The sequence below is a fragment of the Branchiostoma floridae genome, chromosome 3 (genome assembly GCF_000003815.2).
Source record: "Branchiostoma floridae strain S238N-H82 chromosome 3, Bfl_VNyyK, whole genome shotgun sequence".
Taxonomy (NCBI): Eukaryota; Metazoa; Chordata; class Leptocardii; order Amphioxiformes; family Branchiostomatidae; genus Branchiostoma; species Branchiostoma floridae.
The window spans coordinates 2947330-2973555 of record NC_049981.1 but is presented as its reverse complement, the minus strand read 5'-3'; the positions used below and the strand labels follow the sequence as shown (position 1 = coordinate 2973555).

Here is a 26226-nt window from a genome sequence, read left to right as displayed (position 1 = left end):
ATGATATCATACGTTTTAAAATTAGAATTTCCTTTTTATAATTAGATGTAACGCTACGTCACCACGACCTGTTTTATACCTTTCTTCAATCTGTGTCACTCCGCGTTACAAAATAGTAGCTATTTTGTGCGAAAAGTATGTATGCCTGTTAACATTTATACTGAGAGTTTAGACATATGGATATACATGATATTGTCTACGTAATAAGTTGGCTAACTTAATCTTAATTCCGTATTTTGTACAATATTTTCTGTCCTGAATTAACCATCCGCGCCAGACAAATGTGAACAGGCTTCTGCCTACGCCATGTGCTTCCGGAAATAACAAACAGACTTCCGGCCGCCTAGAAAATATTTCTCCTTGTACGGGCAAAAACTGACCATTCCTGCTCCTAAACTCCACTTTTGCGGACTCTAAACAAGAAAAGGTATGTGTAAAAATATCTGAAAAAATTTATAGCCCTTTAGAAAATAGTTTTAGTTTGTTTCAACGATCTTTTTCCAGGTCAAGCTTCCAGCCGGATGTGCCCTTTCCGTAGGGCTCGATTTCCGCTTTTGGGACATTTTCTCGTCCATCTTTACCGGGAATTTCTGGCTAAAAGATCCTCAACAGAGCGCCAAGTTAGCCCCTCACTGAGACCGTGGTTGTTTGTAGGATATAGGGCTGCATACAGATGTAGACTAGATGTTATTCCTTTGCAAAATTTTGCCAGGATTGTTAGAAAGGGCGTATAAAATGGACCAGCGTCTGGGAGTGTCTGGGATGGGGTTACGGAAAAGCCAGACCAGGGTTGTGTCTGTGAGGCCGTACGGGCCACCAGGATAGGTTACCAGGCCACCTGTCTGGACCTCAAATGGACACCTGGAAATTTTGCCGGCTTTGATATTTTCTCAAGGTAAACCTGGACAACTGAGGACTACATCATGCTTCCTTCTTTTGTAGACAGGACTGGACAACAAAACAGTGTCATTATTAATTTATTTTTGTCTGGAAATGTCTATGCTGCTGACCTGGCATGTTTGGTAGTCCATTGCAATCTGTTTGTGTTAGCAGTGCATTGCATATGTGGGTTTTCCTGCAATGATAATTCATTCACTGACAGACTTTTTGGAAAATATTTTGCACACTTTGTTCATGTTACCATGATCATTGAGACACTACTAGAGATGTTGCATAAGTGATTATCGTACACTATCACTGATGAATAAAATAGCAATAAATGCCACGATTCTGCTATGTATTTGTCTTTTATTTTTTAACTTTAATTTAAGATTAAGTATAGGACAGTATAGCACGAGTTTTGAAATATTTTTTAGAGTGATCTGGACACAGATCATGTTTCACATTGACAATCTTGAGTAAATGTGTTCAGATAAAATGCCTGAGCACTCATAGTCATATTTGTACTACACTCTGTCATCAACATAATAATAATGACTAGCTTGAGAACCATCCTCTGTAGTGACCGCTGGCTCAATGCTTTTGCTTGCTTGCAAAGGATTGAGCCAGTGAAGCCAGGATTGAGCCAGCGGTCACTACAGAGGATGGTACTCAGGCTACATAATGACCACATACATTTTTTTTAAACCTTTATTTGTAAGTTGACATAACTGTTGCACCAAAAATGATGAGTACAACACTTAAGAGTACACATGCACAACCACATACATGCGTTATATGTTCGAATCGTTGGTGGTTTGTCAAAGGTGAAGGCCTCTGAGTCTGAGACAGAAACAAAACATGAGTTTTGGTGTTTTAAATACTTGACTATGTCCAGAAATCCTACTGTAGTTGCATAGTTTGGGATTTATAGGGCACACATTTTTGCGATGGAACGTTCCAAAAACCATCTGTAGCGCAGTGTCCGCTGCAATGACATGTAACGTTACGGCAGCTTGTAAGATTGCCAGACCATCTATGAAATGCTAGAATATATGCTTGTAACTTACTCTACAAACATGGAATATATAACTTATAAGGGACAAAAGTACAAGTCATGTTTATGTGATCCTTTATTGATAATATTCGAGAGTTTGTAATCGAACTCGAAGCATGTGTAAATTTGGGATTCCAGGGTATTACGCCAGGAGGCGCGACTTCCCGGTGCTTGTTGGATTGGTAGATCCGCACAAGGGGGGTGTACTGGTGTACATATACGGGTACATATAAAATATACCGTTCTTTCCCCTTACCCCAAATTTAGAGAATGTTGAGACAATATCTGTTTACAGGTTAGGTGCCTTCACCTTTGATATATTGCGCACGGTTCATGTCGCTGCACATGTGTACTTGTGAACTAGCTTATGGCCAAGGGAGTTGTTCAAGTTGTGTAGCCCAAGTGCTACAGACGGAGTTGGCCACCATCATATACTACAAATGTACATCCAGTATATACAAGTACCAAGTACAAGGACTTTAAGTTTAACATCTAATGTGACCACAAATCAGAAGTGTAAGACCACATCACAAGAAAGAAGTGTGTCATACTTACACTGAGACAGCAGAAAGAAGATAGATGAAGAGCCAAAGACTGAAAGAGTAAGAGAGGATGACAATCTAAAATGCAGTGCTCTCCATTTGATTAAAAGAGGCTGTTTGGATGAGAAAATATAGTCCTGTCATGAACCGCTATTTGAGGGAGGGGGGGGTGGTACTTGTCGACCCAGTCAAGTTTCGGACTGCATTTTTATTGTCTAATTTCCCTAACTGTTCAATTCAAACGGTTTGAATTCGCATTTACAACAGTAACAGTTCTTAAATTATGTTTGGGACCGCATAATAATTGTTCACAGCGACTGCAAGATAAAAGGCCGGACGAACAAAAGCCGGATCTCGTCTACATAATGAAATGCACCATCCGGAGTTAGTGCGTCACGGATAGACATTACAATGTCTATATGATAATAACGTTAATGTCCCACTTTCCTTCGGTGTACATTCGGACTCGATCATTCGGTGGTTGTACTTATATATAGGAACCCGTCAGCGGGCATGAATTATGGCACCATATACACTATACACTATATCATTAACCCTATATTGTACATAGATGCTGGTTGTGAATAAACTGATAAAGAACCTTGTTATCCGGTGACCACAGGATGTCCCTGGCAGCCAACGTGAACCCCACCCCGGGGCAGGCAGCAGCTCTGACCCTGGTGGACCTGGGGAAGAGACTGCTGGATGCTGCCAGGAAGGGCCATGATGAAGAAGTCAGGATGCTCATGTCTAACGGGGCACCTTTCACTACGGACTGGGTGAGAACTCCAATACACTCTTAAACTGTTAGTTAACAGTGGTTATCAGTGTTTCCGCCAGACCTCAGCTGGGAGGCCGTCCACCTTGGGGCGCGAAAACCGCGAAAATTAAATTTAATTGCAAAACCGCGAACATTAAATTTAATTGTAAAACCGCGAAAATTAAATTTAATTGTAAAATCGCGAAAATTAAAGTTAATGGTTAACTGTCGCAAGAAAAAACAAAACAACTAACGTCCGATTAAGTTCAGTGCCGAAGTGTTATGATCTGTGCCGCGTACCGGTATGCCGCATCGAACGGGTACTACGACTTTTAAAAAGTTCTAGAAACGGTTCTTGGGCTTTCAACAAAGAAATAGCATTTGTATCTATTCTCTTTTATGTTGTAGTATACTTATAAATCATCTAAAACCTTCCATAGATCGAGAAATTTGCGTTCAGAAATGACGAAAAACATCGTCTATCGGCGACAGTGTGCGTAATGGCGGCCGAAATCCCGCAATCTCACGTGGTGACTTCTCGCGAGATCTGGGAAAGCTAGCGACGTCACGGGAAACTAGCGCTGTGATTGGCTAGGATACACAACAACTACCGACCGCCATTTTTGATGCGTATTTATCCCGAAAATTTCTGCCGTTTTCGGAGATTTTGCGGGCTCAAAACTCACATAAAAAGGAACCAAAGTTATACTTGATGTTTTTACGTCCATCACCTCTTATGTGAACACTTTATTTTTCCGCTGTGTTGCCGATAACTAACTTGAAAGAGGTCTTGGATTTCCCGTGCCAAGCACCCGGTGGGCACATGTTTCTGTTCATCGTGTTTTGTTTTGTTTACGATGATTGATGATGAAAACAGAGACTAAAGTTTTTAATATCTAGACAATTAGTTAGTGTGTTTTCTTATTAAGTTATTTCTCCCAATAACAACTATTAGTTTGTAGTGTAATAGCGAGATCGACCTACCGCCAAGTTTTCGAAATGTGGCAGGGAAAATTCGCATAACTGAGACCTTGAAAAACGGGTTTTAATGAGATTATCGTATGCACCGACACACATTTGTCAACAATCATAACAATAGCAAAACAAACAGTAAGCGGCTTTCTGACTGTGGACGGCGTCCCCAAGCGTCTTGCTTCAATACAAAACACAAAACTGCGGTTTACATTTATCGACTTTGTACAGATTTCTCGGCAAAATGTGGGTCGCATTTTTTTAATGAGGACGGCCTCTGTTTGCGTTCAAGCCGTCCAAAACGAAATGAGACCGTCAATGGACGGGTGGACGCCCCTCTGGCGGAAACACTGGTGGTTATGTCACACCTGGGCCACGATAACGTTCAATACAGGTGTCCCAGACTAGGTGATGATTTCTGTATCACATATATGCTTCTTAGTTGCATCACACAGGCTTCCATTGATTAAATAGAATGCCCTCCACACACTCTACTGTAACTTAGTGTAAGCAAAGGAAGTTCTTTTGAGGAAGTTTTGTTTGAATCGATGTTCTTAATTAAAGAAGCTTTTTGCGCACTGTTGAAACAATTTGTCAAATTCTATAGATCCTTTTTCTTATTAGTAGTTTGGCAATTAAATCAGTGTTTTCCGACCAGGTTATGACATGAGTAAAATACAACACGGTGTATTTTGTATCACCCACAGTCAGGCTTGTACCTTGGGTGATACGTAATACACCGTGTTGTAATTTCTATAGCTAAAGCAGTGGATCATAAGTTGCAGAAAGTCCCTTTTGATGCTTTAGAAGCAATGACAAAGACTGGAGTTGGTATTAGTCAAATTGCTTGAAAGTTAAAGTTCAAGTCTGATCCTGAAATTGGCAGAATTTTGTTGTTTTTTCTATATCTAGAGGAGAGGAGAGGAGGCAAAATGCAAGAAATGTAAACTAGGTCTAGTCTTTAACTGACTCTATATTTTTTGTCACATAGATCTAGTACTGACATGTTGTGATGTATTTTGATGCAGCTGGGAACCTCCCCGCTCCACTTTGCAGCCCAACACGGGCACACGTCCACTGCAGAGGTCTTACTGAGGGCAGGGGTCAGTCGGGATGCAAGGTCAGTTCAGCGTACACCCAGATACACCCTACATGTTTGTTTGTATTCGTTTGTATTGCATCCCCGGTAAACTGCCTTAACACGCCAGGTTTGTGCTAAAGAGTACTACAAGTTACATATCTGGCAGATTGAATTGGTCTACTCACTCCGAGAGGGACCCCTATTTTTTTCAATAAGTGTCGTGTGGTTCTTTTACGTGTTTGAAGTGTGTCTCACCTCAAACATGGGACCGTCATTTAATGTCCTATTTGAGGGACGGCCCTAAGGCCGAAGCTAGGTACTCATTATTTGAATTTTTTCCTCAAAAGATTTATGTTTCAGTCCCATTGTGACAGATTTTCTGATATTTGCCCCAATTGGGGGTTGCAATTTTGTACTGAAATGAAGAAAATATGATATGTGTTTTGTGTTTTCTACGTCTTGCATTGAATGTTGTCCTTGCTGCATCCAGGACAAAGGTGGACAGGACACCCCTTCACATGGCAGCACAGGAGGGACATCTGGACATTGTGGAGATGCTCCTCAAGAATGGAGCTGATGTCAATGCCAAAGACATGGTAGGCATCAAAATAGCATATGACTTTTTTTTTTGTTTGAAATGTTAGATAAAACACAATGCTGTGAAATGGGGTTAGATGATCCTTGAAAAATGTACTCGCAAATATATCTACTTTTAATTAGTTTAAAGCATGTAACTGGACCAATACCATAGCACTCAAATGGGCAATGGAAAAATGGTACCCCGTTCTTTGTAGATGTGTACAAACTGTTACAAATGAAGGTTAGACATCCAGGTAATAAGATACACCAAATTTTCCATTACGCAAGCAACTGCTACAAATATTTTGCCGATGCTAAACTTTGTTTATATGTCAAAACTGCAAAACAGATATCTTTTCATTCTGAATTTGAATTTGAACTTGTACCATGTAGCTGAGGATGACCCCCCTCCACTGGGCAGTTGAGGCTGGCCATAAGGATATAGCCAAGTGCCTGATGAGGAATGGAGCTGAACTCTATGTAGAGAGTAAGGTGAGGACTTCTCATTGTTTTCACTGTCAAGTAGAAATGTCTCACACAACCCCCAGCCTTTTCGGATTGTTAGTTAGAAACCATATAGTGACTCAGTAAGGGTGCTAACTGATGGAAAGAACATGTACAGGTGTACACAGAGTCCTCCCCAGAGGATGGAATAACGGAGGCCCGACACTATACTCCTAGCCCAGGTCCACTATACTACTTTTGAAATTTAGTGTGTTTCTTACATATTTTCTTGGTTAGTTTTGCTAAAATTAATGAAAATTCACAGATTTTTGTGCCAAGTGGCATCACTTTTCCAGTGGGTATTGTCTGCAAGTACTTGTGAATGGGCGATGATCAAAACAATAGTCGTTTTGCCACTTCACAACAAAGGAATCATTATACTTGTAGTATTTGACACCCTCTGTAATTGCACAATGAACCCATTGTCATGAAAGCGCAGCGTGTTGGTTTGGATTATTTTTGCAAACCCTCACTCACCTCACCTCACCGGTCCCATAGCCTCACCGGCCGTAGGGGCAGCACATCCATCAACAAACCCTCCACTACACTAAAGAATTCTGGGGAGAACCCTGTGTACACGTGCATCTAACACTGCTCTTTTCATACTTTTGAAAATCCTGTTGTGGCACTTACTAATGGAATGATTTTTTTCCAGTTTGAAAAGACTGCGTTTGACATAACATTGGACAAAGGTGATGATGAAATGCTCAACCTACTTAGGGTAAGAATTTGTTCTTGCTTTTTCTTATTTGCATACCTAGTAAACCACCTCGTGGTGTAAGACACCAGGCCATGTACAATATAATCATGTGCCACACACAAATGCTAAAAGGATCTCATCTTTGTTAGACAGAGCTCATTATATATTACAACAATCAAACTGAAGTTTGGCTCAGTATGTAAAGATTCTCTGTTTGATATTCACCATTTCCCTGACATTGTACCTGTGGGATTCTGGGAAAAGCATTGACTTTCTTTAACAGTGGAGTAACGCCCACCAAGCTTCGCGGCTTAACTTTTTTTTCTCCTCTAGAGAGAATCATGATACCAATCACACTCGCCACAACCAACTAAATTCTAATTTCCCTGGGGGGTAGTGCTATGTCCCCTTTCCTGTTGAGGGTGGGATTGTATATTCTCTCCTTACCTTTGTTTTCTTTGGAATCCAAATTGTCTTCTGTCTGAATTGTCTAACTACGTTTCCTATTGGACATTTGAAATTGTCTTCATTCATAGTTAGAGTATAAAAGACCTGTTTCTTCCAGATCACTTCCGAACAGTGTCACTGACAAAGGATAGTGGATTCTATCTGAAACGTCTGACCGTTTCCAAAACCATATCCAGTTTTTTGAGTAACTACTCAGTGGCGGCGGCACCGTGGGGGCAGTGGGGGCGGTCGCCCCCACAAAAAATAGGTCGTGGGGGCGTCGCCCCCACGATAAAATAAGCTGAAACACACAAAATCAACTGAAACTCTTGCGTATATTTTCACTAATGGAAATTTCATCAAATCTCGCTAGTCTACTGGCAAAATTTGGCCCTGAAAATGCAGGAAATGACGTTTCAGAGGGTCCATATTTCAAAATTTCAAAGGACCTCCCTTGTGAGGATTCGCGCCTTCGGCACTCAGGACATGGTGGGAAAATGCTACCGGAGCGTCGTCCCCCACAACCTTTCTCTGGTAGAAATTTCATTATCAAACTTTAGATTTGTTTACAAGCAAAATGTTCCCCCTACTTGAAACGGCAATCAAAGTGTCCTGATTTAAAAATTTCTCCAGAACGTCCTTGCGGCGGCTTGCGTCTTCGGGGCTCACGACGACGTAGTGCAAAATATGTTGGTGCGTGGGTCGTCGCCCTCAAAAATCGTTTTCTCTACTAGAAGTTTAATTAAGTTCAGCTTAGTCTGTCTGCAAAATTTGTCCCTCAAAATACAGGAAATGGCGTTTCAGAGGGTCTAGATTTAAAAAATTTCCAGAACCTACCCTGCAACGGCTCGTACCTTCGCCGCTCGAGATAGTGAAAATATGTTGGGGGTGTCGCCCTCAATAACTAAAGTTAAAACTAGAAAGGCCGACATTTGCTTGAGAGCAAATGCAGCATATTTCAGCCATCTCCCTCCCAATGCAACAATAGACTATTCCAAAATCACCCATGTGCAAAAATCGAACACTTTTGTTTAAAAGTCACTTCCACTAATGACACTTAATGACACCCAAAAATGAATCTTACAAAATTCCTAGTGCAAGAATGGACTCTTCCAGTACATCCCATGTGGATTTGCACAATAGACCAGTCCAGAAATACTCCCACTCAAAACATGGCCAAGGTTGAACTAAGCAAAAAAAGGCATGAAAAGGTAAAATAGACCAGTCCAAAAACACTTCCACTAAAAATAGAATATTGAATCATCACCTTTCTAAAACTAAATTTGAAAACATCCCCATTCAAGAATGGACTCTTCTTGCGATGCCCCTATGTAAAGTGGTGCAGTCCAAAAATACATCCGGTAAAATTGGACTTGGACGTAATCACCAAAGTCCCAACAATGGATTTTAAAAATCCCCCCATGCAAGGATGGACTATCCCAGCACAACCTATGTAAAATTGCAAAGTTGACCAGTCAAAAAATAACCACACTGAAACACTTTGACATATCAAATCACCAAGTCCATAAACAAATTTTAAAAAAATGCCCCCCTCCATGCAAGAATGGACTCTTCCAGTACACCCCATGTAAAATTGCAAAATAGTCCAGTTCAAAAATACTCCCACTGAGAGACATTATATTATCAACAGTCCAAAGATGAATTAAAAAAAAATATGTACCCCCTCCGTGCCAGAATAGACTCATCCAGATAACACCGGGCTCACTGATTGGCTGCCAATCCCCTTCGGGATGTTGACTCAGGCTACGTGATTGGTTGCCTCTTTAATCAAGTTACTAGTATATATAGACGTGCACATGCTGTCTTCAGGTGGGAGAGGTCAACGACCTTGAGGCCGTTGACCCTCTGGCCAGTGGAGAATTACCAAAAAAATTCGCCAAATATATCATTTTGAAGTTGTTTATGCCAAAAATTATGCATGGGTCATTTGAATGAATATCTAGAGCACCTATTTACCAAAATGTAGGTCATTTGGTTACAAGACCAGGGAACAGGAGCCAAAGGCGTACGTTTTTGGTCAAACAATGGCCAAAAAATTCCAAAATTAAGCATTTTGTTGTACCGTATGCCAAAGTTGTCAATGAATTCATGTGCGCATATGTAGACGGCACTCCTATACCAAATTTCAGGTCATTTGGTTGTAAAATGGGGGTATAGGAGCCAAAAAATGTCATTTCTGGGGCAAAAAATGCAAAAAAATGCCAAAATTAAGCATTTTGCTGTACCGTATGCCAATTTTTTTTTTTGCATTTTGTGGGCATATGATCAAGGCACCTCTGTACCAAATTTTAGGTCATTCGGCTGTAACACCAGGGAACAGGGGGGCAAAATGTACATAAAAATTGCAAAAAACATGAATAAAATCATCTTAAAGGAAGATATGAACAAAATGAGAAAAAGCACCTGGGTATTGACCTACTCTACCCTTGTGCCAAATTTCAAGTAATTTGGTCCAGGAACGACGGAGTTGAATCGATTTGAAGATTTGACAGGAGAAAGAAACATTACGAATACAATATATTTCACCATACCTATGGTATGGCTGAAATATAACTATACATGTATTTTTGATAGAAATGCCATTGAAGTTAGCTTAATCTGGCAGCAAAATTTGCCCCTCAAAATGCAGGAAATAGCGTTTCAGAGGGTTTAGATTTGAATTTTTTCCGGGGGTGCATGCCCCCGGACCACCCTAGAAGGGTCGCGCCTCCGGCGCGAAGACTCGGGCCTTCGGCCCTCGATTTAGTGATATGACAAATATTCGCCCCCACAACTGAAAAACGGTGCCGCCGCCTCTGCTACTTTTTGGTGTATCTTATTACCTGGATGTCTAACCTACATCGACCTGTCTTGTTTCTGTTTTTTCCAACAGCAAGGCAATGTGAATGGCAGCAGCACAGAGAGGCTGTCTACCTCAGCGACCCCCACCACCATCTACCTGACCCAGACCAGCGGTGCGGCAACACCTGTGTTCCTGCCAGCAGGTGGGAATATAGCTACTCTTGTCACATCAACACCTTCCAACAAGACCAACACTGGGGCCAGTAAGTTAATACTCTCTTAGTACTGCATGCAGGGCTCTAGCCAGCGACGGTTTTTCCGTCCATTGACAGAAATTTGCTGCGTGTGACGGAAAAATTTTAAAACCAATCCGTCAACCTTGATGGACAAAAATCCTTGGTGGAAGCTACAGGCGGCTTGGGGACGCCGTCCACGGCCGTAAAAGCCACACACTGTTTGTTTTGCTATTGTTATTATTGTTGATGAAGTGTGTTGGCGCCCTTTAGCATACAATAATCTCATTAAAAACCCGTTTTTCAAGGTCTCAGTTCAGTCTTTCTAACTCATGGAAGAGTGTTTTCGCGATTTTCGCGACAATGGGAATTGGCTGACGGAAAAAAATTTCGAGCTACCTAGAGCCCTGACTGCTTACCACATTTTTCCTTAGAACACTTCCAATGCAGAGCTGAATCCACATCATAGAACTCCTCTGATTCAACTCTGCTTTTCCAGACAGGGTTTTCATCTCATCTTCTTGGGTTTCTTCACATGTTACATTTTTAATATTGAAATGAGCTTGCCTTTTTTGGTACAAGCCAATCAGTAATCAGTGACTGGGACTTCAAGTTTCCAGTGTGGTTTGAATGCAGTCTGGCAAGTTGAAGGCTTTAGATTCTTTTACTAAAGTTTTAGGGAATAGTTGTTTGTCTCTGGTATTTTGCTTGGACCCGTAGATCTGACAATTCTCAAATTTGGTACCTGATAAACATGGATGCAGAAAGAACTGTCAAACCACCTTGGGGGAACATTCTGCTATGGTTGTGATTGAGGTTGTGCTGCAGTTACATCAGGGCTCGAAATTCATTTTTGGGATTAGGTGCACTGGTGCACCCAGCTTAAAAAATTGGGTGCACCCAAAATTTTTGGGTGCACTACATAAATTTAAGCAATAACCTAATAATAAAACAGGGCTAGCCCTTGGCAATAGCCTATGGCTAGTTGGGCAGCCCTGGCTGTCTGTACACAGCCGAACGAATAAATAAATAAAATAAAATAAAACACACGTCATGCAGATTGGCTGGCAGTTAGTAAGTGCCCATCCTCTCAGAAGGGGCAAACCATGTTTTCTCCAAATGTCTTTCTGAGGGACGACTGCAGTGTGCAAGATGTCGGTAGCTTGAGGGATGAATCTACTCTACTATATACATGTTTTCAAAATATATTTCCAAATTCTGATCCAAGCGGCTTTCTTATTATAATTAGTCTGTATCTATTCTCATTTATGTCTATGACCTTGCTAATCTTAAATTTGATATGATTCCCATGATAGGAACGACATCTACAGAGACGGGATCCACGTCAGTACTGGCAACGTTGGCAGCACTAGCCGAGGCTTCTGCACCCCTCACTACACCTACGACTGTGCAAGGTCTGGATATCTGTTCTGTGTTTTATATCAAGTCAGCAAAAAAATTTGAAAATAGTTCTGTTGATCGTAATTGTTTCTTGGCCTGTTATCATATGTACTACTACTACTACAATTTGTATTTGTATTTGTATTAGACAAGTTTTCTAAAATTCACTTGTCCTATCAGGCAAGTACATTAGAAAATTCACTTGGCCAACCAAAGTTTCACTGCAAATGACTTTTGTCTAAAGCACTTTCACTTCCAGCAATGGAATTTTTTTAACATTGCCATTTTTCTGTGTCGACCAATGTTTAAATGCCATAAGAAAAAGTTATAAGTATATCAGAATCTTACTAATGGACAAATCTTACTTGCCTGATCGGGAAGTGGGGTAGGACATGTGATTGCCCGTTGGGCACTATCACTTGCCCCGGACAATCGGGCTAGTGGACTTGTCCATCCCTGTTAGTTAGGGTTCTGTACATGTTCTACTAATGTACTATTTTACTAGCTAGAATGGTATGGATGACAACAATACAGATATTACTGACCACCATCCTGTTGATATTTGCAGGTAGTGCGCAAGAAGTTTTGTCGTGGCTGGAGTCCCAGGGGATCCAGACCACCACAACAGGTGCCTCCTCCCCCCACACCATCACCATAGAGAGTGGACAGACTCTCACACTGACAGAGGCAGGCAAACTCGCACTCAAGCTCACCAATCAGACAACAGGTACAGTAACAATTATCAAGCCATCCAAATTGGCTTAGGATATTATAGTTTATTGCAAATTCCTGCCCGAAGGCTAATTGCAGGCAACATGAAAGGGGACAAACAAACAAATAGTGTAGAACAGTATAGGATATGTCTACTCTAGTCTGAAAGCTAACTCTAAACTGTAACTTTTGGGTTCGACTTCTTTTCCTAAACAGTGGAAGACGAAGGATCCCACCTTTTCTACAATGTGTGGGTTCTGTGATGTTAGGAGGGAAGGTTGTTTTCTTTTTGTCTGTAAACATGGGGATATTTGGGAGGAATTTAGTGGCTTCTTTAAAAAGCTCTTTTCTTTTGTGATCGTAGAAGAAACCATTTGTAATACTGTTTTCATACGTTCTTCTAGTTTGCCAAATGTTCTCCCTGTCTTCCATATGCATACCTTGTTGCTATGTAAATTACTTAACATTTGTGACCACATTTGAACTGTAAGCAGCAACACCTGTGCTGCAGTACAATGTGAACCAGTCAGAATTGCAAAATTCCTGAAATCCAGGAGAAGGTGACAGACGGTGCCCTGTTTACTTACTGCTCTGTTGTTCCCTGGCAGGAATCCAAGTACTAATAAATTGTTGACTGATACATGTATAAGCTAACTAGAAATTTTAATAAATATTTTAAAAATCTGTACCTCTTTTTTTCGTATTTAGGGCAAGTGGAGGAAGCTACCTCGGAGGCAGAAAGCCAGAGCCAATCAGGGATTGGTCAGATGGTCGGATCACCGTCGGGTCAGAGGGTCATCACCATAGTAGCAGACCAGGGTCAGATCCCGGCGCTGCAGACCACGGTCGTGCCTACTGCCGCCACCAACACACCCATAATGGTTGCCATGGCAACAGGGGACCATCAAGGTACACGTCAGAGACTTATGGTGCCTTTTTTTACAAGGGCTCTAGCCAGCTCGATTTTTTTTCTGTCAACCCAAGTCCCATTAACATAAAAATCCTTCCACAGCTAAAATTCTATGGGGTTGTTGCTGTGGTTCATTTCTCTCTGTTCTCACAATTTTTGTCCGTCAAGGTTGATGGATTGGTTTTAGATTTTTTTTCCATCACACACAGCAAAGTTCTGTCAATTGATGGGAAAACGGGTGCTGGCTAGAGCCCAGCTTTTTACCTTCACCAAGAAGGTCATGTTTTGGGAAATATTTGTGTGTGTGTGTCAATGCTCGAGAATATCTCAAATAATTGTCTTGATACTTGTTATGTGCATAGGTTATGACGAGATCTCAAAATGATTAGATTTTTGGGCCTCCAATCAGCCTTCTATTGTACTGCAGAAGAACTGGACAATCTGAAATCTGGACAAACTATGGTAACGTTGTTTGGTTGGTTGGTTGGTAGATTATACTCAATGGAAAACATAGCTAATATCCATGACCAATTGCTCCACCCGCAAAAACACAAGGACCTGCTGTCTGCTATGCTCTCCTTCTAGGAGTGATTCATTACCATGAAACTCAAGAGAAACACATTGGAATGACAGTCTCTGATTTGCGATAAGGAAATCTTTCAGATATGTATCCTCCAAAGTAAACATTGGGAACCTCTGACTAGGGACATCTACACACAGGAGATATCTCCTAGTCTACTGGGTGTGTTTCTCCAGTGTTTCCCCTGACTCTCGACTATTGAACTGAGCTTTGGAAGGGTGGGAAGAAGTAACAGAAGTTTGTACCATTGACAGGTCCTGCAGTAGTGACTGTAGCAGCCCAGGAGAGAACCTCGGCTGGAAATGTGACCACTGACAACGACCCTCCCAGTAAGAGAATGAGGGGAGACAGTGATGCAGACAATGCACAGCTCAACTGGCTCAAGGTACAAATTATTCTTCTTATTTGTCATTGCAACAAATTTAAGCCATAGTGACTTATATATCCTTAGGTCATACACCTATTAGTATTAGTGATCCTTTTTTTTTTAAATTTGGAGAAACCTTTGATTCTCTTTCATATGACTGTACATTTTCACTGTCACAAAAAGCTAGGAGAAATCAAATTCATCAAGTAAATTATATTTCTTGTACTACAAATGTACATGTAGCTCAACTATGTATAAGAATTGATTATGCAAATTTGATCCTTATTTGCATAATTAGCATGTCATTATGTCAGTCTTCAAGTTACCTACTGGTCAAAAGTCATCAATATTTATTTATCCCTTGCAAAGTGCCCCCTGCAATTCCAAAGAAAGCTGCAAGAGGGCCCAGACTTATGTCACTTCTTCCCGACCACAAGATCTATCTATAGTATTAGTTAACCCCAAAAATTGTGACCATAGCTTGTCCAGAAAATATGTTATCAAAGCCAGAAGTTCTGCTGCAGTGCCATACAAAGCTACTAGAGGATTCAAAATCTCATTGTCGATCAGGTTAAAAATCCAGGTAATACGGTGCACCAAAAAGCAGTTACTCAAGCAACTGGATATGATTTTGGAAGTGGTCGGACACTTCAGGCAACCATCTGGTATCTTTCATCAGTGACACTGACATCATTTGAGGTGTCACCAAAACCGAATATAAAGATGGTCCATCCAGGCATTCTCAAATTACTGTGACAGACACAGACACAAATGCTAATAAGAAATATTATAATTTATAGCTAATAATAAACATGTTGTTCCATCCCCAGGAAAAGCATAACCAGGAAAGTGTAGAGAGGGAGATGCTACAGAAACAGCTGGAGGCTGCACAGAAGGAGGCTGAGCGGTACAAGGAACAGCTGGCCAGGAAAGAACAAGAGGCGGAGAAGTACAAACAGAAACTCGCCGAGATCAGCAAAACAAAGACTAAGGATAGTTAAACTCATTCGTGTACTACATGTATGTTTCTCTTGTTTTGATTGTGATTTTTGTTCACAAATCAGATGCCTTATACATGTCAACACATTAGATCCGAAACATTCTTCTGTGCAGAGCTGAGTCCATATTATAGAAATCCTTAGAATTCACCTCTGCTTTTCTAGGCAAGGTTTTTCATACTTCTGTGGCCACATACCAGTGGTCAGCCAATCAGAAAAATGCTTATTTTATGTTGTCCAATGGGAAGGCTTGTGCTAAATAAGGCAAGCTCATTGATATTCATAACCAAGACAGTCTGTGAACACAAGATACTGTTGGCCTAAAAGGCGATTTACTAGTACTTTCAGCATCCAAAAACATTTATCGAGTACCAAATTTGAGACCTGTCAGATCTACGGGAAGACAGCAATCACTGCATCATAGATTTACAACTGAAAAGAGAGTCTTGACCTAGTTCTCGCAACTCTCGCGAGAACTACTGTAAATGCATTTAAGTTTGCGGGGATTTGATTTCGCAGTAGCGGGTAAAGGGACTTTTCGCGGTGGATTTAAGTTCGCGGTAACACCATAGACTGCAGTCTAATACCATAATAGAAAAATGTTCGCGGTGGTTTTAAGTTTGCGGTGATGTGGTCACTGTGAAAACCGCAAACATTAATCCACCGCGAACATTTCTGCATTTACAGTATGTCACTCCGTGAACAAGATGGACTGATAGCCAAAATAAGCAAGATAAAAAAGCCTTCAATTTACCTGCCTGCATGCCCGCCATATTGATTAGCTGGTGCAGAAAAGGCAAGCTCATTAATGTTTATGAATGAAGAAATGAATGAACTTGATTGCGCAACATTTGTACATGGTACAATGTAAGGCAACAGTAATCAATTTATACAGTAACACTCATCTAAGGTCTATAACTACTTGTAAAGACACCTCAGAAGGGGAAAACTCTACGTTGAAAAGTAGAGGTTAATCTAAGAAGTTTAGCTATGCACAGAAGGATTCCAGAAAAATATTATAAGGTCCAACTTCAAGCCCTCAATTTGTTAAGATAAAGAAAAAAATGAACTAAAAGTGGTACAAATTTGTCATTTATTAATACTTTGATAATCACCATTGTTGACAGGTCTTATTGTGTATACAGGATTAAAAGAAAACCACACAGTTTGGATTTGCAATGTCAGCTAGTACATAGTACATGTATTTTCAAAAGTTATGGGGGTTGGTCGATGACTTAGCAATCTGAGTAGAAAATTTTTAAAGCATTAAATCATGTATCTGAAGATACATGTAAGTTGTAAATGGTAAACACTGTATATTTAGCATAATATAGACTGAGACAAAAAAATGTATGAATTTGTGGTGCGGAACAGAAGGAAGTTATGATTAGAGTATATTAAGTAGTGATCAATTTTGCCAGCTATGGTTCATTTAAGTCGTGGCTTTATTCAAAAATTAATTTGTTTTAGAAAGTACAGATACCTATAAGAAATAAGTGGTAAAATTGACATGGTGAAAGCTGGGAACTGATAACATGTATGCATTAGATGCAAAGAGCCAAAACATAAATACAGACTTATAAGGAATAGTTTATGCATATCTTTATTCATCAAATGATAGTAATAAACAATTGGTTCAATGACAACTGATATTTCAACATTATAATGCCATATTTGCATTATGTGCATAAGTCATGACATTTCATTCCATGCCAGTTTATGTGACGCATATTGTTCCTATATTGTTATTCATATGTATTGAGATGGCTATTATTGCTAAAGCCTAGGGAAAAAATGTTGGTTACAAGACTGATAACTGCCGACCCTGGTCTATTTTTTTTGTCTGCTGTTCACATGGGACATAGAATCATCAATCTGGCATTTGAACTGTTGGTGTATTACTTATTTAGTACATGTATATGTATCAATATCCTTGTGTTTGTCCAATGTACATGTATATCTGTGTACTAAGTTGAAGATACCAGTGTCCTGTTGCATTTTGGTTTGTTACTCTGTATTTGTCAGATAAATTGAAAAACAGGAGAGAGTCCCTATACCTTCTACCCTATTTTTTTCAGGAATGTTATTGGAAATGCAACATTTTCTTCCTTAGGTCTTACTGGGAACACAGGACTGGTGAATTTATATGTCTTTTCTGTAAAAATAGGGACAATTAATGCACAGCATTTACATTTGTATGTCTGTTAACCTCATGTTATGGGCGTGTAAACAATACAAAGGCGGCCTGGGTAAATGACAATAGACAATAAGCAGTAGCCTGGTATCCAGACGTAATATAGCTCCCGAGTCTCTTCTCTCAAGAGACTCGAGAGCTATATTACGGCTGGATACCAGGCTAAATAAGCAGTACAATTATTGATAAATTTTAGATGCATTTCATTATTGTACTGGCTGTGTGGTTTATTACAGGTATAGTCATCCTCATTGCATTATAAGATATTGGGAAGGACATTCCATTCAAATGGTTGTCAGTTTTAAGAAAAATAGCAGAACGGTTCTGTAGGAAATTGTGGATGAGTTGGCTATGTACACTGCTGTATATTTGGCCATGTTGATTTGATCACGTGACAGCTACCCTCACGTCAGCTTTTGTCGGTTTTCCAAAAAAGTTTTGACCATAGTACAAAGCAGCTACAAAATTAGCAAATGTATTCCATGAATTGTCAGATTGAAAAATCAAAGAAAAAGGAGACTGATGTCATCGAATGCCAACTCAAAGAAGAAGATGTGAAATAATAAAAATATAGAATCTATTATTCGGTATACGTTATTCTGTGTGTCCAGTAATTTGTTCAACCTTCCTGACCAGCCATATTATTATTTGCACCCTCACATCAGTTTTGTTGTTCCCAGAGGATGTCATCCATAGAATCAAATCAACATGGCCTTAACTGTACTATCCAAAATTGAACAGATTCTTACCTTATTGTCCACCAATGAGTACCAGAAAGACCCTTTAGAAACTAACTGCATATGTTATTACACTGTTTATTATATAATGTAGAATTTGTTTAATATGAAACTTCCCATACAGGTTTACACTATGTTAGGGTTAGAGATAGGGTTATAAGTTTGCAACATCGATTCCAAATTCTCTACGAATTGTTCACTGTAGAATCACCGACTGTACCCACAATCACTACCAGCAAAATAGCTGATTCTGTCAAATGACCAACTGCTGTAGATTTTGTGTGTATGTGTAAATAGATGTGAAATTAGCTAGGGTTTTACCTAGTTGATTAAAGGAATGCCTATAACGACATTCTGCATAAAAATGAGTCCAAATATCTGACCTGTTTATTTACCAGAGTAAGGTTTTCTATAATTTGCTGGAAATATATTTTGCTGTGGGAAGTTAGCAAGGGAGAGCCTCTTAAACATATTACACTCTGACTGCTACACAACTCGACATGTTTTCGGATACAAACAAACTAGAAGAACTTGTACATGAATGATGACTTCAATATTAGCGACCTAGCTGTGACGGTTTCTTCGCCTTTCTTGCAAGAGTCTTTGCGTTTCTTAAGTTTTACGGGGTATCGTGACAATAATGCACACATACTACGAGAACCCACTCCCCCGCCCCACCCCCAAACACACAGTGGGCACTCCACCGTCTCCAGGATGTATCAAAGGTACAAACATTTCCGTGCAACTTTTATTAGCTTCGCCAAGAAGCTTATGTTTTTGCCGACTTGGGTATGTATGTAGGTCAACAGGATATAACTCGAGAAATTGTGGATGGAACTTTTTTATTTTTTGCAGGTGTGTAGCGGTTGTTTAAAGGCATGCCTAGTTCGAAAATGGGTTACCTGGCGTTTTCCTATGGTACATTAGCGAGCTTGGTATTTTTTTTGGTGTTTTTTCGGGAGGCATAAGTCAAAATGTAGCTGGGCGATTTCCACGGTATTTGGCAGGTCTGTAGCGGCTGTGGAAAGGATTGCCATGTGCGAGAATGGTTTAGCTACCTTTTACCTATGGTGCTGTAGCTGGCTTTGTATGTAAGTGCGTTTGTCTGTAAGCAAGATAACTCGAGATGTTCTTGATGGATGTTAATGATATTTGGTTGATAGGTAGGGGACACAGAAAGGAAGGTCAAGTTCGATAATGGGCCTCCTGGCAAATTGTTTTGGTACTGCAAGTGAGCATCAAAGTTTGCGCCTAAATTTTCCAGAAGTGCCAGGTTCGTGATTTTTTACTGGTGGATAGCTGTTGGTACTAGGAGTCAATGGTCTAATTTTGGGCCCCCTAGCAGCTTGTTTGGAATTGCAGTGGGTGTTATATTTCGTAACTTTTTAGATGGTTAACTCCTGAGGGGATTGATGGATATTTTTTTGTTTTTGGTAGGTAGGTACTTTGGATGATTATCAACATAATGAGATGCAAATTATATAAATCACTCTGTATTTAATATAATTACTTAGGGAAACTTCTATAACGGTTGAAAAATACTTGTGACGGAGTCACCTGAAAGGACTTGAATCGACCCATAGATGTCTAAAAATAGAGAGGAAGTAGGTCAAAGGAGCCAGTGGAAGCAGGGGCTCCCTGATAAGCAGACGTTGTCTTGGAAGCATGAAATTCTGATTGACCAGGGATGTTACTAGGTCATCCGTGTACTATTCCGCCAGGATGGAGTCTGGTAGAGACTACTGGCTGAAAAATGCCTATAAATGGTCATGGTTCATGTTAGCAAAATACAAAGCCTGACCGTGTCCAACACGTATCTATAAAATTAAGCAATTAAATAGCTTGCTGAATTGATGTCAATACGACGGCACACAGCAAAGGATTCATAGCAGTTGAAATATAACATATCTATATACAAGTGTTGCTTATATCTATATACAGATCAACAATAAAAGCAACACTATATCATGGGAACGGTAAAAATGTAGTAGAGGGAACTTGACGAATATCACTTGATATAAAGATGTAGAGCTAATATCTACGAGACACTTCAGGTGTATTTTCTTATGATGGACTGCAAGGAAACTTGGTGTTCCATGTGCCAGTAACACTACATGGGTCTAAACAAACGAATAAGTACTATGTAAAGTCAGTAATATAACAGAATTGAACAATGACGGCTTGTAACACATAGTACTTACATCTGTGAACTAGGTTAAAACAACAAGTGACCAAGTGCTGGGACAAGACAAACCCAACATGTTGAAGAACAGCACTTAGGTCAAAAGGGTCACCGTCAATTATCCACGCATTCCTCAACTCTTAACAGAGATGTCATGTTGTAAGGGAAAGGTCGGCTAGAAAGAACTGACATCATTGCGAGAAATACAAATCGCCAAAGGTGACAGGCGGCTGTCATCGGACAGTCGCAGAAATCATAACCTTGGACTCTGTAAAATACCTCTGACTTAACTCGCGACTGCAAAACTTTACTTTCTATTTTCATGAGATTGAAACAAACGTTCACCAAGGCGGGGGTCGTAGCAATCCTTACATATGGCCCTTAGATGACCCTTGGTGAGTTAAAAAGTTCCGTAAATTGGAAGGAACAACTGTTACAGTGGCCGGGGTTTGGTGAGTGACGAATGCAATTATCGGCGTGACTTCCTGTGGTTTCCAGGTTTCCAAGACCTACCCACATACCAAATATCACTTCAATCCATTCAGCCGGTCTTCAATTTGCTGGTTTCTACATACATACATACATACATACATACATACATACATACAAACGCTACCCAAAACATAACCAGCTCTCCGAAAGTAATTATGACAACACAAAATAGAACAGTAACCTCATACCTGTACAAATTGTTCTGATTATGCAAAGACATTCATTCACATCGCCAAAACATTTGCTGCATTATGTACACCGACAGAATAGACTAATCTACTCACAATGTTCATAATCCAACCAACCACTACATGATGTGACTAGATAACATATGGACTTATACACATTAATCATTCAAAAAGAACTATCTTCCATAGAAATTGTTTATTTGGCGAAGATATGTGTTCGAGGAACTCTAGTTATCGTTATCTTTACAACTAGAGGCAAAACTAACACCTATTCAAATGCGTGCTGTGTTTTAGCGAGGAGAGGCTTAACTTAAAGCTTTTTCGTACCGATGCCAAGTGTATAAAAACTGATAATAGTCTGCCATAATACTTATTCTATAATGACAAAACTATAATTCCTCAATCGATGGACGAGTACGTTTAATGAAAGTTGATGCGTTGATGCTAATTGCAATGGTAGAAACATTGGAGACATACGTGTGACAATGGACAGTTGATTGACATTAGTATTGTTGTAACAAGAGATTTATCGAGTGTGGGCTATACAATGTACATGTATCTAAACTGTTTTGACTTCCTTGAAACGCAAGACAGAAAGCTACATTTCTCGAAGAAAAGTCTACAATTCGCTTTCTCTTCGTCCGAGAGTATGAGAAATATTGGGTTTGTTATGATAACTTTTTAAAACAATATAATAATTGCTCTTTCATCGCAGATTTTATTGAATTAACAATTTGAGATGAAGTTCGTTTTCGTCTCCCACCTCTTTGATAGATCATGAAAGTTCCTTGTTAAGACGTTCAGTGAAAGCCAGTAAATTGCACAACTGATAACCGCACACTTGTGTTAATTGTGCGGAATCTCCGAATCCCGGGGCGTTGCGATGCAGCTGGATAATTTCGCTTTCTTGCACTACCCGGATAAGTGCACGAAATATGCTGGCAAATGTAATTAAACGGAGTTTCCACTGTGTAGTATTCCGCATATGTTTCGCACACTGGCTATCTCTTACATCGCCCTTTCTTTACACTCTCTTTAACATGTTACCAATGAACAATTCCAACAAATGGCGTCACACCCTTATGTAAATATCGATACGGTCTAAGGGTCCAACGGTCTTATTGTGTAGGGAGTATCACTGTAGAACACTGTCACACGGACCGTTAGACTAAGGACAATCATGTCACTGTATGAGGCTCGACTTGGAGGGAGGGTCAACATCCTTGTCAAGCTTATGGAATTGGTGAGTACCTCCTACACTTTCTAGAATCTTTCTAGAAGGGATGTTTAAACATTGTTGTCGATGAGTGGTTAGTGCAACTTGAGCCGTACGTGGCATTGTGGACTCAAATCAATTGTGTATATGACCGGCCTTTGAAGATAAAATAACATATGCTGATACTAGTCCAATGATGAAAGGTCGCATAGAAAGTGTGATGTTTGTGGTGCTATAAATCCGTGCTAAAGAATCCGTGGTGCTGATACAGAAGTCTTGAAAGAATCGCTTTGTGGTGAATATGCTTTCAAAACCGTAGACCTGAGCTTTTGGTCAAACAATGTTTTGTGCCATGTATATGTAGTGATATATGTTGATGGGTTTATTAGGACTCAATGTAATCTGTACCTCTGTCATATTTTATCTCAGCCCTACCTCCCCCATGACCTCAATGAAAAGCGGCCTGCTGATTTGGGTTTATCATGTTCAAACAAACAAACAAAGACCCGACATATTAATCTTCTTTACCTTAATTCGCAAAAAAAATGGTTTGTTTTGGAGGCATGCATGCTTTTATGTATGTTCATTTCTATGCATGTTCGTGTGTGCGCATGTTGTAGACAAATGTTCATCATCTTATTTGTAATGTTGGGAGATGTTAGCAAAATGAAGGGCAAGTTCTATCAAGAGACTCCTAGCGACCTTCTATGACACTGCAGCAAAACTACCGACTTTTCAATGATAGTACATGTATCATAATTCACACCCATGTAACTTGCTTCATTAATGGATATGACTGATGCAAATCGCATAACCTAAATTAAGTAATTGATAAGAAAATCCATCAATTTTGGTGTTTAAATGATGGCATATTCATTTGTCACATATTCATTTGTATTTCTTAGGTTTTCGGTATCGTAGCGTGGGCCGTTTTGGCGACTGTCCACGGCACGTTTGCTGGGATGTGGTGGGGACAACATTACGTCATGGCGGCCTGTGTCACGTGCTCGCTGGCGACGCTTCTGCTCATGGTGCTGGCGGGGTCGGGAAAATTCTCAAACGACACTGTGGTAAGTTCTACACCCCCTGCGCTTTTCGTTCCTTTGTTCGTTGGTCCAGACCCTTGTAGGGCTAATGGCACAGTTTGTATAGTTCCCTTGTTGTGTCAGTATATCAGCTATGGGACAGCAATTGTCGCCAACAACCGCGATCACTGCTTATTTGTCGCAAGACAGTGAGACAGCAAGGGAAAATTTATATATTGGCGAAGAATTCGCAAACTTGTCGCAATAATTTGCCGCCAACAGGCGAAGCCCAATGGGATACCCGACGATCGTGAACCCTGGAGTATTAGAGAACTGTAAGACGTCTCTGTACGAAGATGGAGATGAGTTTTCTGTAATCTCCAAGCAGATCCTACGCTACTATTAGATAGTATCAAAATGTAGCCGGCCTAGGTGTGTTCTTTGGCGACCGAATTTGAACACTCCTAGGCCCGTTACACTCCTTTGCCAGCTTTGATACTATCTTATGCTACCGTGCTGAGGATCTGCTTGGAGACTAAGTTTGCTGCGTTGGTCCAAAGACGTTTAATGAATGAATGAATGAATGACCTTTATTGTACACTTGTGCTCAAACAAGCTAAGTACAGGTCGTAGCGCTAGTGATAAGGTACAATTTTGACAAAAAAAGGTATCTTATCATCTCTACATATGCTAATACATTCAAGTATATACAAGTTCAACTTCTTCCCGCTTCTTAAAACAGTTATAAACATAAAGGACAAATGGAATCAATAATATATGGTTTATCTAATTGCATGAGAAATATGACTTTTTCCGTGGTATTCAAGTATCGGAAATTTGGGAACATATGTTGTATATTTTCAAAAAGGACGTTTCTTTCGTTTGATATATATCTTGTATATGGTCAGAATACAGGGGCAGTGTAGCAGGTAGGATGATGTTGTGATAATCAGGCTTTCTGTTGCTAGAATCTGGTGTACGGAATCCTGGCCGCCGCAGCCTATGTCGCCGCCGCGGTGATCCAGTGTTGGAACGCCAACAGGAACTACGGGCGGGCATACACCATCTACGAGAGACACATCATCTCCGCCGTGAGTTCACCACTTATGCTAGGTCACCTTTATCCGGGGGGTATCCTATATCCGTTGTATTTAAAACAGGGTATCTAGAGATATCAAGTCACCGGACGGGAGTTTCAAACTTTCATATTTTGAAACTAGCATCCGTCGACTTCATATCCCCAAAGACCCTGTACATAGCTTTTTTTTATTGAATACAACGGATATAGGTTACCCCTCGGATAAAGGTGAACTAGTGATAGCTATTTAGACAACCATACTTGTACATTGAGCGGGTATACCACTGGACTGAGCCAAATCACGCCAAACTGCGCCAGGTATTCGCAAAGTGGCGACAACCGGCTCAATTTGTCGCTCGGAATTACGACTCTTTTTTTTTTAATCTTTTTGAAAATCGCAATCCTAAAACGGGTAGTAAAGGCTCAAAATTACAAGCCTCGCGTATGGGGCTTTTCTTCATCTTAGTACATGCATGCTGAACGATGGTACTTGGTTAGAGGTTTCGATTCCAATGCTAACAAACCCATAAAAGTGTGAAAATGATAACGGACTGTGGAAAGATATACATGTACAAATCGCGTAGAATTAGAAGCGTTTAGTTTATCATTTCCCTAACATTATGAATCAGATAGTGCCCTAGCCTGAAATGTTGTGTTTTACAGTCCTTTGCGGTTGGAACAGCTGTGGTGTACTGTGCTGACCTTCTGCTGATGCTGAAACTGTGCAAGTGTGTTTTCATCATTAGATCATGAGGGACGGACAAGTGTGTATTTAATTGATTTGATTATATGGATGACATCCTCTTATAGAAGTACCAATGAAAGAAGTTTGGCCAAGAAAAGTTGCCTTTATGATAAAATCTTAGTGGATAGGAAGGTTGAACATCTTACTGAAAAAAAACAGAGCATGTTGTGACGAACAATAGATCCTTATTTTTTGTTATTCTTTCACATCTTCTTCTATGACCTTGGATTTGAACTTGCTATTCTATGACATAAGTAGACGTTTTTCGATATTCTTTTTTGCAATCTACAGCATATCTTTGCTCATTTTACAGTCGCCTTGTATAATTTGTAGTGTAGTTGGAAACGTCTTTTTTGGAAATGGCCAAAAAATTGACGCACGCGTGGATGTTATCCATACAATTAAAGCAACATGGCCGTATTAGATCACGAGGGATAGAAAAGCTTGTATCATTGGATCATGAGGGACAGACGTGTGTTAACCATTATATCATGAGGGACAGGCATGTGCGTGTATTTCATAGTGCTAAGCTACTTTTTTTTATTCTATTCTTATGGCTTGTGAGTCTATTCTAGTTTTGTTAAGGTTTTAAAAAAGTTAGAATAATTTGTGAGTCAACACAATGAACTTTGTACTACTTGTAATCGCTATCGAAGGTAATCAATGTACAGATACTATTTGATGTGCTACATAATTTTTAGACCTTGCCTTGTTTCATAAATAAATATTGCTATAGCAAAGATAACGGTCAGTCTATTAGTCTTTATAAAAAATCGAAAATTATAGACAGGTAAGGCAATTACATACCTGTTTAATATTAATTTTTTACATATATGTGACTGGTCC

At 40.0% G+C, this 26226-nt stretch overlaps 2 protein-coding genes across 4 annotated transcripts; both read left to right on the top strand.

Annotated features, from left to right (window-relative positions):
- The first annotated feature begins 261 nt into the window (after positions 1–261).
- LOC118411635 (GA-binding protein subunit beta-1-like) lies at positions 262–15999 on the top strand. 3 transcript variants are annotated; one of them, XM_035814115.1, is made up of 12 exons: positions 262–427; positions 3101–3257; positions 5239–5330; positions 5782–5887; positions 6264–6362; positions 7030–7095; positions 10415–10526; positions 11873–11971; positions 12526–12684; positions 13377–13577; positions 14413–14543; positions 15356–15998. In XM_035814115.1, the coding sequence occupies exons 2-12, from the start codon at positions 3102–3104 to the stop codon at positions 15524–15526; spliced, it is 1392 nt and encodes a 463-aa protein (XP_035670008.1). In that variant the 5' UTR covers positions 262–427; position 3101; the 3' UTR covers positions 15527–15998. The 3 variants fall into 3 exon arrangements, with proteins under 3 accessions (XP_035670008.1, XP_035670005.1, XP_035670007.1); XM_035814112.1 differs by having other exon boundaries at positions 10415–10586; XM_035814114.1 differs by having other exon boundaries at positions 290–427; positions 3092–3257; positions 10415–10586; positions 15356–15999.
- A 6454-nt stretch (positions 16000–22453) lies between these two features.
- Positions 22454–25469, top strand: LOC118412393. Its single transcript, XM_035815222.1, has 4 exons — positions 22454–22559; positions 23438–23602; positions 24526–24648; positions 25299–25469. The coding sequence occupies exons 1-4, from the start codon at positions 22497–22499 to the stop codon at positions 25386–25388; spliced, it is 441 nt and encodes a 146-aa protein (XP_035671115.1). The 5' UTR covers positions 22454–22496; the 3' UTR covers positions 25389–25469.
- The last annotated feature ends 757 nt before the right edge of the window (positions 25470–26226 follow it).